Source organism: Sarcophilus harrisii, chromosome 5, assembly GCF_902635505.1.
Source record: "Sarcophilus harrisii chromosome 5, mSarHar1.11, whole genome shotgun sequence".
Taxonomy (NCBI): domain Eukaryota; kingdom Metazoa; phylum Chordata; class Mammalia; order Dasyuromorphia; family Dasyuridae; genus Sarcophilus; species Sarcophilus harrisii.
In genome coordinates this window covers 264,603,024-264,618,433 of record NC_045430.1, presented here as the reverse complement: position 1 = coordinate 264,618,433, position 15,410 = coordinate 264,603,024, and the positions used below count along the sequence as shown (strand labels likewise).

General features: G+C 30.8%; 1 protein-coding gene across 1 annotated transcript in view; it reads right to left on the bottom strand.

Moving 5' to 3' along the window:
* ZCWPW2 (zinc finger CW-type and PWWP domain containing 2) overlaps window positions 1-15,410 on the bottom strand; it is a 140,063-nt gene that overhangs the window by 86,371 nt on the left and 38,282 nt on the right. Inside the window, exons 2-3 of the mRNA XM_031940256.1 lie at window positions 12,505-12,807; window positions 3,073-3,232 (exon numbers count right to left, since the gene is read on the bottom strand). Of these exons, the coding sequence (XP_031796116.1) occupies window positions 3,073-3,232; window positions 12,505-12,807 (463 nt within the window). The remainder of the gene's footprint in view (window positions 1-3,072; window positions 3,233-12,504; window positions 12,808-15,410) is intronic.

Here is a 15,410-nt window from a genome sequence, read left to right as displayed (position 1 = left end):
TGAAACCAAACAAAATGGATAGCATGTAGCAGCCAAGAGTATTAACTTTCTTTTAGGTCCATGGATTGATTTTCATTAGTACAGTTTCTGAAATCCTTTAGGTCTATCCTGATTTCTTTTAGGCCTGGGGCAAATGAACACATACTTATTTTCATGGCTGATTTAAACTTGTGAATTTCTCCCAGTTCAATTTCCTTTCCTTGCTGAAGCAATCATCATGGCAAGAATGTTAGGAGATAACAAAATTTTCAGATAAGCATACACTTTTAAAATCATCCCTTAGTTTGTGGCTTATTTGACTCCCACATATTGCCTCATCTATAACTATAAATATCTTACTAACCTTTTTTCACAGCTGACATATTCAAGGACTTCTCTTGTCACAATCTTAATAAAATATTACATTCTGAAAAATGAAGGCTCTATATCTTAAAGGACATGAGATATATATTTAATGTTATACAATAAACAGCTAAAATTGTATTCAGCTCATTTAATCTAGTTATAATTTTATAAAACATGATAATTGGTTGTAGCCCAATGGAAATATGCAATTCAAATTTTAATAATGTGACCACTTCCCAGAATTCCTTTATAGCACTAATCAGGACCTAGATATACCACCTCAGAACTAGAAGGGATCTCAATGGTCTCCAATTCAAACAATGTAAAATGAGAATTTCTTTGACAAGCCCATACTGAGTGGTCATTCATCCTATTGAATACTTTGTGGGATAGGAAGAAAAAGGTAAAAGACTTCATCTCTTGAAACAACCAAGTCTACTTTTGAACATTCTAATTAAGAGAAAGTTTCTTTTTACTATGAATCTTTGAATCTCTGTGATTTTATTTCACTGTTCCTGTGAAACATTTAATCACACAGATGATTCTGGCTTCCATCACTACTTGAAGTCCACTTGGTTATCTTTCACTTCTTCCCCAAACTTCTCCAGTACCCTAAAGTGGATTTAGGAGTTCTCTGTAAATGACACCATCTTCCACTGATGTTCCTTCAGTTGTAGAGTATGTCCCTTCCATTTCAGTTCCATTTAGCAACTAATAGTGGGAATAGCTTTTACAATGGACTATTTATTTCAAAGATAAAATCATAAAAATACAAACTTACTTCTCTTACACATGGGACTTAATTCTCCTCCACCTACCCCTAACCCTCACCCTCTTGCACTATCTCAGTCTCTGAATAACAGAAAGACTCTGTGTGTGTATGTGTTTCCCATAGAGCTGGTTGTTAAACATGTACCAGCAATACTCTTGAAAGGAAAGGAGAGTAGAAAAAAAACTAACTCTATGGTTAGAGATAACCATAAAATCATTACAGCCTGGCTTTATTCTTTACTTTAAAGTATGGTTAAAATGAAAAAAAAAAAAGAGAGAGAGAGTAAGAAAGAAAACAGAGCAAGAAAGAAAGAAAGAGAGAGAGAAAGGATGGAAGGAAGGAACGAATGAACAAACGAAGGAAGAAAAAGAAAGAAAGAAAGAAAGAAAGAAAGAAAGAAAGAAAGAAAGAAAGAAAGAAAGAAAGAAAGAGAAAAAAGGAAAGAAAGAACAGAGGAAAGAAAAGGACAAAATCACACATATATCAACTATCAACAAATATTTATTAAACAATATGTGTCAGACTGTGTAAAACTTAATCTTCACTATGAATATTTCTTCCATCACCTTCTTAAGCCTAGATAATCAATGAAACAATAAATCAAGCTCTTGCTCAAGCACAAACATGCATACACACACATGTGCATATGCAACTTTTCTGACTGCTAGTCCTTCATAAAGAAAGAAGAGCATAAATTCTCAACATACCAAAGCCATGATATCCTATGTCAGTAAGATTACTGGTTGCTACATTGTTCTCCAGAAGAAAAAAAGCAATTAAATAATTAAATATCTTACATTTAAAGGCCTTCAATTCTATACACTGATTGACTGAAGTAAAGAAAGATTTTATGTATGGCAATAATAGTTTTTGATTCATTTATATAAAAAATGAAAATCATAGGCCTTGAATGGATAATGACATAGGATGTGTGTGTATGTGTGTTTTACTACAAAATGGAAAGCCTATAATGTTATATTTAAGCATTCTCAGGAAGTAAGATATGCTACTTTATGGTGAAAGCAATACCCTAGCCTCTTCCTCCAAAGATAGTTTTTCCTCAAAAGATATTAAATCTATCCTTAAGCTTTGATTGGCTCAGGAAACTAACATTATAGACTACTGACTGCTAGCTCCTAGTCACTTAAACACAAAAGAGATTCGAGATGTTCCAGCTCAGAGGCAGATTAGCTTCCATCAGGTGAATCAACTCCTGGTACCCTTAACATGTATCCTTGTGGAATTCCCATCCTTTGCCATGGCTAAGTAAATGTTCTTTTATTATGAACTTTTAAAAAATGTATATTTTATTTCATTCCAATATTGGACCTAAACTACCAGGAGATTGACTCAGGCTTAGCCTAAAACATTGGGGAAAGTTTCAGTAAAAATAAAATTAATTTATATAATTGAATTAATGCTATTTCTTAAACCAAAAAGCTGTATTATTTGAGAATTTAAGCTAATAATGCTAGTTTAACTATCATCTAATATAAAAGATTTTTTTGAAACCCTGAAATAAAAATTACTTAAGAACTTAATATGATGAAATTTTCTACTTGAAACTGGAAAAATTTGTTGATTTACATAATTAACTGTCTCCTTTAAGTAACATTACAACTTAAATTTCATTCAGAGATTATAAAAAGGGCCAAATGCAAATCCAAAATCAATCTCAAAAGATAATCATAGTCCTATGAAAATTCTATAGCTGATTTAATGCTAATAATTCTATTGCTAATCAGAAAAAGATGATACTAAAAGTTATTATATCTACATTACCTTAGAAACATAATATTTTGTATTTATAATTTCGAAAGTAGTTCTAAAATAAATAGTTGTGTTTATGAGCCTTGGGAAAAGAACCGTTTTTTTTTAAAATGCATCACAAAAAATACAGTAGAATCAATAAAATAACAACAAAAATAAATAACAAACAATTTTATTCTACCTACCTTTAAAGTGATACTATAATGACCAACACTGTTTGCTTTTATCCATTTTCTTGAATGGGGATTACCCAGGAATTCTACATGATAATATTCAACATTTCCATCCAGGTCACAGGTCATATATTCCCCCATTAAAGGATCAAGGCAAAGTATACCTGGCCAACTTTCAGAAAAAAAAAATATTTTAATTGTTTAGAAATTATTCTTTTTCATAATGTAAACATTATGTTGATTAGTACATTTAACAAATATTTATTCTCTTCTTTGAGTTATAATTATTTTTTCACAAAGTTTAAAAATATATTTGTCACTCTTTTAAAATAGAAATATTTGATATATTTAATAAAATGCATTGATTTAAGTTAAATATAATTTTCCTAAAAATGAGAATCACCACAATCCTTAATAATAAAAATTAAAGAGTTTGAAGTACAATAAAACATTATTATGACATCATTATAAAAGGAAATTCAATATAAAGTAACATATATATGTCTTAGCCAAGAGCCATCACAATGGATAGAATAATGGCCTTGGAGTCAAGAAAACCTGAGTTCTATTCTGCCTCAGATGCTTGGAAAAAAAGTTATGTGATTGCACAAGTAAACTCTCTCAACTTCTGTTTTCTTCATCTGTAAAATAGGAATTATAATAGTACCTATTTCACAGAATTTTTATGAAGATCAAATTGAATAATAAAATTAACTCTGCAAACTTTAAAGCATTATATAAATGACAGTTATCATCATCATCATCATCATCAACTAAAATCTTCAACTCTGGAGGTATTAAAAGCAGGTTGTTTGAAGTAGTGTAAATGAATTCCTTGTTAAGGCATGAAAATAAATCTGATGAGATACTGAGACCACTTTTAAGTTCTTTTATTTCAGAACTATGCTTCCAAACTGGATATTGTCCTTTATGGTTACTATTTCAAAAAATACAAACTTCAGTAAGTTTTAGAATTTATTGTCCCTCTATCTTGTAATTATACCTACAGTATGTAAAATATAATAACAATTAGTAAAAAGAAGTGGAATGGTCTTGTTAACATTTAAAACATCATCTAATAGGAGTATCAAGTTCTTTCATAAGGTTTATATTATAGCCCTTGGAAAAATTGTCAACATACTATAATTTATTGTAGACGAATAAATTTTCAATATCCTAAAGGGGAAAGGATCACTTTAAAAAATATTCAGTATGGTCAATCCAAATTCTGAATATTGTAAAATATTAATGATTGAAAAAATAATAGATAATGTTACCAGATAGAGGAGCTTCTAAAAGAATTCAGGATACAGAACTGTTTATATCAGAATAACTATAGATTGGTGATCATTAGACATCTTTTCAATTGTGTCCCTAAGAAATATGACTATAAAGACAAAAAATTTAAACCTTGATATACTCATACCACTTTCTGGAAATATGACTATAAAAGCAATAGACTTAGATCTTGATACACTCATACTATCACCCTTCTTTTCTACCATTCCTGGAAAAATACAGGCTGCCCTATTTGCCATGAAATAAATTTTCAAATATCTTCTAACGTTGTTCAGACTTAGAAATAAGATGTGAATAATAATAAAGAAACTATCTTTCAAAACAAAAATTCAAGAAATTTTAAACATTCTATTTTCCTTTCTAACTTGTCCATGGCTTTCTTTTTTTTTTCTTTTATTCTACTTTTCTTCTTTTTTCTGTTTTGCTTCTGTTTTATGAATTCACAAGAAGGAAGTTTCTGCCATAAGTACTTCTGCTTGACAAATGTGAAATGCTATCTGGTTTTGGAACTTACCTAATGCATGATAGCTGCATTTAAATGTCACATAAAAAAGAAATTAAACCTTTTCCTGTTCTGGCTCCAGATAGCAGAACTAGAAACAATGGGTGGAAGTTAAGGAACTCAGTTAGAAATGATATTGAAATTCCTCAAAAATCCATGCTTTTCCAGCAGAAGATCTTGCTGAAGAGAAGTCAAGGTCTGTCCCACTCCCAAGTAGAATTTTTCAGGCAGTGGCTGTGTGGCCACTTGTTGAGGAGGCTATGGAGTGGATTGTTAGCCGGATCCAGAATAGAGAGGATGAGTGCCAAGGACTCTCCCAAACAAGATCCTATGATTCTGAGGCTTTGAGAATTAGAGAAAGAACTCTGAATATGAGGTAAGAGAAAAAAACTCCCACCTGTCAAATTAGCTGTAAGTTTTGTTAAGTTTATTATATTTGGAAGGTATGAAGAACATGACTAATACTGCTTAAAAGAGTAGAGGTCCATAAGTGTTTTAAGTATGTTTGACTATTTTGCGGCTGTTAAGTCGTTTCAGTTCTATCTGACTCTGTGACCTCATTTGGGGTTTTCTTGGCAAAGATTTTGGGGTGATGTGCCATTTACTTTACCAACTCATTTTACAGATGAGGAAATTAAAGCAAAGAGGGTAAAGTGATTTATCAGGCTCACATAATTAATAAGTGTCAAAAAACCCTAAATTTTGAATACAAAAACAAATTTTAGAATAAGAAGTGGCCTAGATTGTACTATAATATTTATTTTTAATAGTATTCTTTAGAGAACTCATGTGATAATATGATGATGACGATGATGATGATGATAGGGCATATGGTACTCTTAAAGTACTACATGAAGTACTATTTATAAAGCATTTTATAAATATTATCTCATTTGAACTTTATCACAACTATAGGACATAGGTATTATTATTATCCATACTTTACAACTGAGAAAACAGAGACTAATAAGGGCTAATGATTTGTACAGAGTTACAAAGATAATAAGTAAGGCCATACTACCCTCACAAAGATATCAGTTTGGGAGAGGAGGTTGCTCAGAATTTTTAGTGAGAACAGGTAATAATTATGCTTTACATTCATTCTGAGCAACAAGATGAGCCAGAGTTTGAGTTGAAGCTATTTTTGGACATTCAATGAAAGCCAGAGTGATTTGGGTTTTAAGGTAGAATCAAATAGTTCCATATTTTTTTTTAAAAATGACTTTTAAAAGCTTGTCTTTCTAGAATTATATTTCAAGAAATCTTAACTTACAGATTTAAAAGATTAAACTTAAAGATCAGTGGTCTCTAAGAAGAACCAAACAAATAAAAAACCTTGAATAGCATAATTAATTTAAGAGTTGTAAGTAGAAAAAATAAGTACCAATCAAAGTAATACACACATTGCTTCCAAATCCAAGACACATAGTGTTTAAGTTTAACAATTCTAATAGCAAACAAAATCTGCAATAAACAGAGAGAAAGAACTTCAAATAATACAAGACTATTCTGTACCCAAAGAAACTCTATAAGGTAAATGAATAATGTGTTCCAAAAAGCAAAAGATCATAAGTTGCAACAAGGTGATATATCTTGTAAGCCTGTGCCTAATTATCAATGAAAATATGGCATTAAATCAAAGAGGGTCATTTGAAGCAGTCCAAAGAAAAATAAATGTTAGCAGATTATTTGTTTCGCATATACTCAGACAACAAAAATATAAGGTAAACAGAGTAACCAAGAAAAGTACAAATAATAAAATAAATTACCATGGAAAAAAGAGGAAAAAACCTAGAAAAATATCAGATTATGATTAGATGCAACTGTTAAAAAAATAATAACAGAGGAATCTTTAAGAAATTTCTTCCTAAAAGTACACTAAAACACAAGGGAAAAAACAGAAATTAAAAAGAGATGAGAAACAGGCCTGAATCATTAATTAAGCTTCATAATACTCAATTATAGGGGATAAAGTGAGGTGGAGAGAGAAAGCCTAGAAAAGGATAAGGAAAGAGGATTTCACTAATGAAGGTTACTATGGGTGAAGAAAGATGTTCTTTGAAGGAAGGTAGAGATCTTGTGCTGGGTGTGGTCTTGGAAATTTGAGGCTTGAAAAAGACTATATGACCTATCTCAGGAGAAAGGGAATGGGAATTACTGGAGAACTCGCATTTAGGAGAACAGAAGGGCATTAACCGAGAAAAGAGAATTTAAAGAAAATGAAAAAAAAAAAGTTAACCATGGGGAGGTTATCAGTGGCAGTCCCATAATCAGAGATGTACTGGGAGAGGAGTAGAAAATTTTACCATGGGACAGTGTCCTCTCTGTCACTTGAAGGAATTGGCTTTGTTCTGGGAATGAGGCACAGTAGAAAAGAACACAAAAGGCAAGCTCCACAAGGCAATGATAGAAACTGCATATGAGGGAGAACCTAGAATGGATAGCTTAGAAGTTAAGATCCCATAAAGAATAGAGAGAAAATAGAAAATTAAATTGACCATGAGCCAGACAAAGAGGGTCTAGAGTACTCAGAAAGAATAGATAATGAGAAGAGTGAAAGAAACCCTCTTTGAAAAGGGGTACAAAAATGAAATTTCAAAAAATTTATGAGCAGAACTAGCTTAATGAAAGAACAGGGAGGTACCTGACTGAAGTGAAAAAATAGGGAAAAGGGGGATCAAATAACCAGAAAAAGGCAGGAAGTAAAAAGGAATTGGTAAGCCAAATCCAAGAGGGAAAGGAGTTAATGGGAGAAGGAGGTTGAAGATGAGTGGGGACAAAGCCACCAGAAATAATAACTGATGGAATATGTAGCCCTGTATTTTTAGCAGAAGAGGAAAAAATTATAACTTGAAAAATATTAGAGACAAATGGAAGAAAATGTAAACAAAATTCTCTCTCAGTTATAAGTCTGATAGAAATAGCAATGAAAGGAAAAATGTGGAACTGAGCAAATTGCTGGAAAGATTGGAGCTAAAAGACTTATGGCATCTTCTAAACAGGATGAGCAAAGAATATAAGTATCTCTCAGTAACATATGGAACTTTTATAAAAATTGACAGTGACAATGATAATTGATAAGGGCTCAGAGTTATTGCAAGAAGGTAAAAAGGCAGAAATAGTTAACATTTCCTTTAAAGACCATAAAAAAATAAAAATAGTTATTGATTCAGGACCACAAACAAAAGTCATCAACTCCAATGAAGATTTAACAATAAAATCCTAAATAGTGAGCAAATTAAAGAGGAGATCATAGAAACAACAGTTATGTGAAAGAAAATTATAATGATATAGCATAATAAAGGTGGAAGCATGAGAAGAATTGTATATGTTTAACATATATTGGCTTACTTGCTTTTTAGGAGGCGGGAAAGGGAGGCAGAAAATTTTGGAACACAAGGTTTTACAAGGATGAATGCTGCATATATTTTGAAAATAAAAGGCTATTAATTTAAAAAACAGAACTGGATAAAAAGAAAATTATAATGATGAAATAACATAAGAAAATTTCTGGGATGCAGCTAAAACAATCCTCAGGGGGGAAAATCCTATCTCTTTAAAAGTACATGAACAAAATAAAAAAAGACAGGAATGATCTGAATAGCATTTGAAAATTAGAAAGCTAACAAATTAACCTAAAATAAGAGAGAGACAGAGAGACAGAGAAACAGAGAGACAGAGAGACAGAGAGACAGAGAGAGAGAGAGAGAGACAGAGAGACAGAGACAGAGACAGAGACAGAGACAGAGAGAGAAGAGATATTAAAATTAGAGAAAAATATAAATTAGAAATGATGAAAATGAATAAAATAAAAAGCTAGTTCTTTCAAAAGACTAATAAAATTGATAAGCCTCTAGCTATTACTATTAAAAAGAAGGCAGAAAATCAAATCAATAAAATAGCAAATGAGCTAGGTGAAATCATAACAAAACCATAAGAAATGACGAGAATCATCAGAATATATTGCATACCATTAACAAAACTGAAAACACAAAAGAAATAAAATATCTTTAAAAAATAAAATACCCAGACTATCAAAAGAAAAGTCAAAAGTAGGTGCCTTTTTGTTTTTTTTCTTTCTTCTTTCTTTTTGACAGCCTTCAATCATTAAATGAATATAAAATCAATCCTATTTTAAAATCTTTACATTAGATATTTCACAAGTACATGGCTATATTCTGACATGTAATAATTCAAAGAATCTGTCACACTATGTAGGATAACAAAATTTCATTTTAATCTAGCTTTCTAAACAACTACTTGGTCACTGACCTAGGCAAGAATTTATGGGTATAAAACTTATAGGATCCAGCCAAAGCAGTTGATAGAGGAAATTTTATATCTCTATATACTTATATGAATAAAATAGAGAAAGAGGAGATCAATGAATTGGGCATGCCATTAAAAGCTAGAAAAATAGCAAATTAAAAACTTCCAATAAAATACCAAATTAGAAATTCTAAAAATCAAAGGAGAAATTAAGTAAGAAAACTATTGAATTAATAAGGAAAACAAAGAGTTGATTTAATGAAAAAAATCAATAAAATAGATAAACCTTTGATTAATTTGATTAGAAAAAGGAAAGAAGAAAATCAAATTATCAATATCAAAAATGCAAATGGTAAACTAACCATCAATGAAGAGGAAATTAAAGTAATAATTAAGAACTTTTTGTCCAACCGTATGCCAATAAATCTGACAATCTAAGTGAAATGGATGAATATTTACAAAAATATTGTTTGCATATATTGTATTTAACATATACTTTAACATATTTAACATGTATTAGTCTACCTGCCATCTGGGGGAAGGAGTGGGAGAAAGGAGGGGAAAAATTGGGACAAAATGTTTTGCAAGGATTAATGTTGAAAAATTACTCATGCATATATCTTGTAAATAAAAAGCTATAATAAAAAAATATTGTTTGCCCACATTAAAAGAAGAGGAAATAAAAAGAAGAGGTACTTAAACAGTCCCATTTTAGAAAAAGAAATTGAAGGCAGCTAGGTGGCACAGTGGATAGAACATAAGCCCTGAAGTCAGGAGGACCTGTTCAAATCTGGCCTTAGACCACTTAACACTTTCTAGTTGTGTGACCCTGAGCAAGTCACTTAACCCCAATTGCCTCAGCAACAAATAAATGAATAGATAGATAGATAGTTAGAATGAAAGATAGAAGAAGAAATTGAATAAGCTATCGATGTACTCCCTAAGAAAAAAATCTCCAGGGCCAGATGACTTTACAAGTGAATTCTACCAAACATTTAAAAAACAGTTAATTCCAACACTATATAAACTATTTAGAAAAATAGATAAAGAAGGAGTCCTACCAAATTCCTCTTATGATAAAGAAATGGTGCTGATACCTATACCAGGAAGGCTAAAGCAGAAAAAGAAAAGTATAGACCAATTTCCCTAATGAATATTAATGCAAAAATTTTAAATAAGATATTAGCAAAGATATTGCAATAATTATCATCAGGATAATACACCATGACCAAGTGGGATTTACATTAGGAATGCAGAGTTGGTTCAGAATCAGGAAAACTATACTTGAATATATCAATAACAAAAATCATATGATTATCTCAATGGATATAGAAAAAGCATTTGACAAAATACAACATCCATTCCTAATTTTAAAAAATAATAGAGAGCACAGGAATAAATGAGTTTTCCTTAAAATGATAAATGGCCTCTATCTAAAATCATCATCAGGTCTTATAAGTAATGGAGATAAGCTAGAAGCATTATCAATAATACTGGGGTTAAACAAAGTTGTTCATTATCACCACTATTATTCACTATTTTATTGGAAGTGTTAGATTTAGCAATAAAAGAAAAGGAAATTGAAGGAATTAGAGTAGATATGGGAAAAATTATCACTCTTTGCAGATGATATGATAGTATATTTAGAGAATCCTAGAGAATCAACAAAAAATTACTAGAAACAATTAACAACTTTAGCAAAGTTGCAAGATATAAAATAAACCCAAGTAAATCATTAGCATTTCTCTATGTTATCAACAAAGTCCAGCGGCAAGAGATAAAAAGAGAAATCCTATTTAAAATAATGGTAGACAATATAAAAATATTTGGGAATCTACCAAGACAAAGCCAGGAAATATATGAACACAATTACAAAATACTTTTCACACAAATAAAATTAGATCTAAATAATTAGAAAGATATCAATTGCTCATGGGCAGGCTGAGCTAATATAATAAAAATGACAATTTTACCTAAATCAATCTGCTTATTCGGTTCCATACCAATCAAACTGCTAAAAACTTACTTTATAGAGCTAAAAAATTAATAAAATTCATTTGAAAGAACAAAAGTCCAAGAATATTGAGGGAATTAATTGAAAAAATGCAAAGGAAGGTGGCCTGGTTATATCAGACTTTAAACTATATTAAAAAGCAGGAGTTAAGAAAATCATTTGATATTGGCTAAGAAATAGAGCAATAGGTTAATGGAATAGATTAGGTAAACAAGACATAATAGTCTGTGATTATAGTTATTTAGTGTTTGATAAACCCAAAGAAGAATTAGAGAATATTATGAAATAAATACAAAATGGGTAATGTTGATGATTACATCAAATTTCAAATGTTTTGCACAAACAAAACCAATGCAGTCAAGATTTAAAAGGAAACAGAAATCTGGGAAACAATTTTTATAGCCAATGATTCTTATAAAGGCCTCATTTCTAAAAAAAAAAAAAATAGAAAACTGAGTCAAATTTATAAGAATACAATGTATTTCCTAATTGGTAAATGGTCAAAGGATCTGAACAGACAATTTTCAGATAAGAAATTAAAACCATTTCTAGTCATATGAATAAATGTTCTAAATCACTATTTAATAAAGAAATGCAAATCAAGACAACTGTGCTACCACTTCACACTTCTCAATTTGGCTAAAATGACATGAAAAGATAATTATGAATGTTGGAGGGAATTAGGAAAATTGGGACACTAATGCATTGTTGGTGGAGTTATGAAATGACTCAACCATACTGGAGAGGAATTTGGAACTATGCTATAAAACCATGCATACCCTTTAATCCAGCAGTCTCATACTGGGACTGTATGCCAAAGAGATCATAAAAGAAAGGAAAGGACCCACATGTGAAAAAATGTTTGTTTACTTAATTGTTTACTTAATAAAGTGTCCAAGTTAATCTGCATTCCTGGAATCACAACTATCAAAGGAAAAAAGGACTATAGCAGAACAAGGTGTAACTGAAATGCAGAAAGGAAGGAAGGAAGGAAGGAAGGAAGGAAGGAAGGAAGGAAGGAAGGAAGGAAGGAAGGAAGGAAGGAAGGAAGGAAGGAAGGAAGGAAAAAATGGATTTTAGGCTATTAGTGCTCCAGCAGATTTCTCAATGGCTGTAAATCCTGAAGATGTACTTGGTAAATCAATGAACACATAATTGACAAATTCTACTTAACATTTCAATATCTTTTAAATAGCCATGAAATATTTTTGGCTAATATTTAGGCCTATTGTCCAAATCATATCATCAGTCACATTTATATAGTTTGGCGTTTGTTTGTTTGGGAGGGATTTAGGGGAGTGTTAATAATTAGGCCTTAAATTTTAGGTGCTATTTATGATTTCTCCAACTTTATTCTTACCTTGGCCAATTGTATGATTTCACCAAGACTAGACTTCCTATAGGAAGTTGTGAATAGACATATTTAAACCCATGTTTAAGAACATAAGATTCTTCAGGATAGTATTCTTCAGAAGCAGAACACGTGTTATGGTTTTGGTCATTGTTCATAAAGCAAAACCATGAATCATGGATATCAACTTGGGAGGCATCTTCATTAGATAACACCCTCCATTTTAAACAAGTCTCACTCTCACACTGAAACCATGTTTTGTCTACATATAAGTTGTCTTCATTTGTTTCAATTTTCTTTAATTTCTTGCAATAAAACTTTTTTTTTCTTCCCAGAAATGGCATTTATCCTAGGATTTAGAAAACAAAAAATGGACATATAAGTATAAGAGAATGTCATTAACAATAATTATAATTATTACCAAGAAGTTTTCTTTTATTTAATATTTATCATCCCTACTCCCCTTTCTCTAACTTGTAAAGAACTCAATAAAGTTATGTCCATCTATAGGAAGCAAAGATATAAAATGAAAACATATAAACAGACATAGTCTAAGCCACTGACTTCCTCTTTTTATCACTAAACCTCTAAATGTAAAAATAAGTTAGCACAATGAAACCAAAAGAAGAGTACAATTACCAAGAGTTCTTAACTTTTAACACAATAAAGCACCTAATACATTTTTACTACTTTATGACTCAGGAAAGTCAAATGCAGGAAAAACTTTAGTGATATCTTGAAATTAGAGATATATGAGTAGCGAAAAATGCATAAAATAATAAAAATGGGGAGAAGAGAAGGAGCAATGAAATAAGTCTTTATTTAGCACCTACTATGAGAGAGACAATGTGCTAGGCATTTCATAAAAATGGTCTCATTTAATCCTCACAACAACACTGTGAGTTAGGTGCTATTATCCCCATTTTACAGTTGAGGCTACTGAAGCAAACAGAGGTTTGCCCAAAATCACACAGCCAGCAAGTATCTGGTGCTGCATTTGAACTCAGATCTTGTTGAACCAAGGTTCAGGACCTATCTGTCTACTGGGCCATTTAACAGCTTATGGAACAACTTTGAGTCAATATTAATACAAGGATTTTAGATATATACTTAAGTTTTCTCAATACTGATTTAGTCCTTTGGGAGTATTACTCAGATATTTATTTCATAATCATACATTTTAATAAAATAAAAAATAAAAGCAGAAGTAAATAAAATAAAACACAATAGCAAACAATTTCTTTTGCATTACAGAAATAAATTCTAAGTGTTCATAATTTCTAGTAAAAAAAATGCTAGTAAATTATTCCCTCTGAACTATTACCAAGGAAATTACAAAATGTATATCAAAAAGTAGTTGACTATCTAGAACATTTCTTAATTTATGGCAATCAAACTCTTTGTAAAATTTGTTTATTTATTCATGCTATCTAAAATAAAGCATTTAATCCGAGTTCATACTTCACAAGAAATATTATTTAATGTGGTGATTCAAAGCAATTCCAATAGACTTGGGATGGAAAATGCCATCCACATCCAGAGAAAGAATGATGGAGACTGAATGTGAATCAAAACATAATATTTTCACTTTTTTGTGGTTATGTTTGCTTGGTTGGTTTTTTTTTCATTCTCATGTTTTTTTTTCTTTTTGATCTGATTTTCCTTGCAAACATGGCAAATATGGAAATATGTTTAAAAGAATTGCACATATTTAACCTATATGAGATTGCTGTCTGTCTTGGGGAGAGGACAAATAAAGGAGAAGAGGAAGAAAAATTTGTTCAAAAATGAACATTGAAAACTACCTTTATATTTATTTGGAAAAATAAAATATTATTTTAAAAAACAAGAAATATTATTCATCTTATGAGGAAAGAGTAATTCTAAATAAAAGTGAAAAAAATTGGAAGATAAGCAAAATTCTGAATTCATATTTACTTGGTTAAAGTGTGAACAAAATATCAAATGTCCTTTTACATGAATTTTGTGCTAGTGGCACATAATTTACAATTTTTATTATAAAGGTTATTATGAAAAAATGTATATTATTTTTAAGTATCACATTCATCCTTAAAGTATCATTTTATAAATGGAAACTTAAGAATTAGGAAATAATAGAGAGCACACAGAACCCTAACAAAAATAAATATAGCCAATTTATTCAGCCTTCTAATCCTCTTTCTCTCTTGAATTAAAGAGGCAGGCTTTACTGAGTTCTACCCTTCAATTCTATTTTGCCAAGAAGGACATTATTATAAATTAAAATCAGTGGTACTCAGAATGCAATGTAGTTCAAGAGGATGATTTCAGAGAGGCCTGGAGAGACCTACGTGAACTAATGCTGAGTGAAATGAGCAGAACCAGGAGATCATTATATGTGGCAACAACAAAACTATACAATGATCAATTCTGATGGACATGGCTCTCTTCAACAATGATTCAAACCAGTTCCACTTGATCAGTGATGAAGCCAGCCATCTACACCCAGAGAAAGAACTAGGGGAACTGAGTGTGGACCACAACATAGCATTCTCACTCTCTCTGTTGTTATTTGCTTGTTTTCTTTTTCAGTTTTTCTTTTTCTTCCTTCTTGACCTGATTTTTCTCTTGCAGCAAGATAACTGTATAAATATGTATACATATATTGGATTTAACATGTATTTTAACATATTTAACATGTATTGGACTATCTGCCAGCTAGGAGAGGAGGTGGGAGGAAGGAGGGAAAAATTTGGAACAAAAGGTTTTGCAAGGATAAATGTTGAAAAAAATTACCCATGCATATGTTTTGTAAATAAAAAGCTTTAATTTTAAAAAATTATGGATTATGTGTGTGTATGTGTGTTTGGAGATTAGCAATTTGTTGATTTTCTATATTTATTGTTACACACAATAAAATGGTCTTTTTCTCAAAT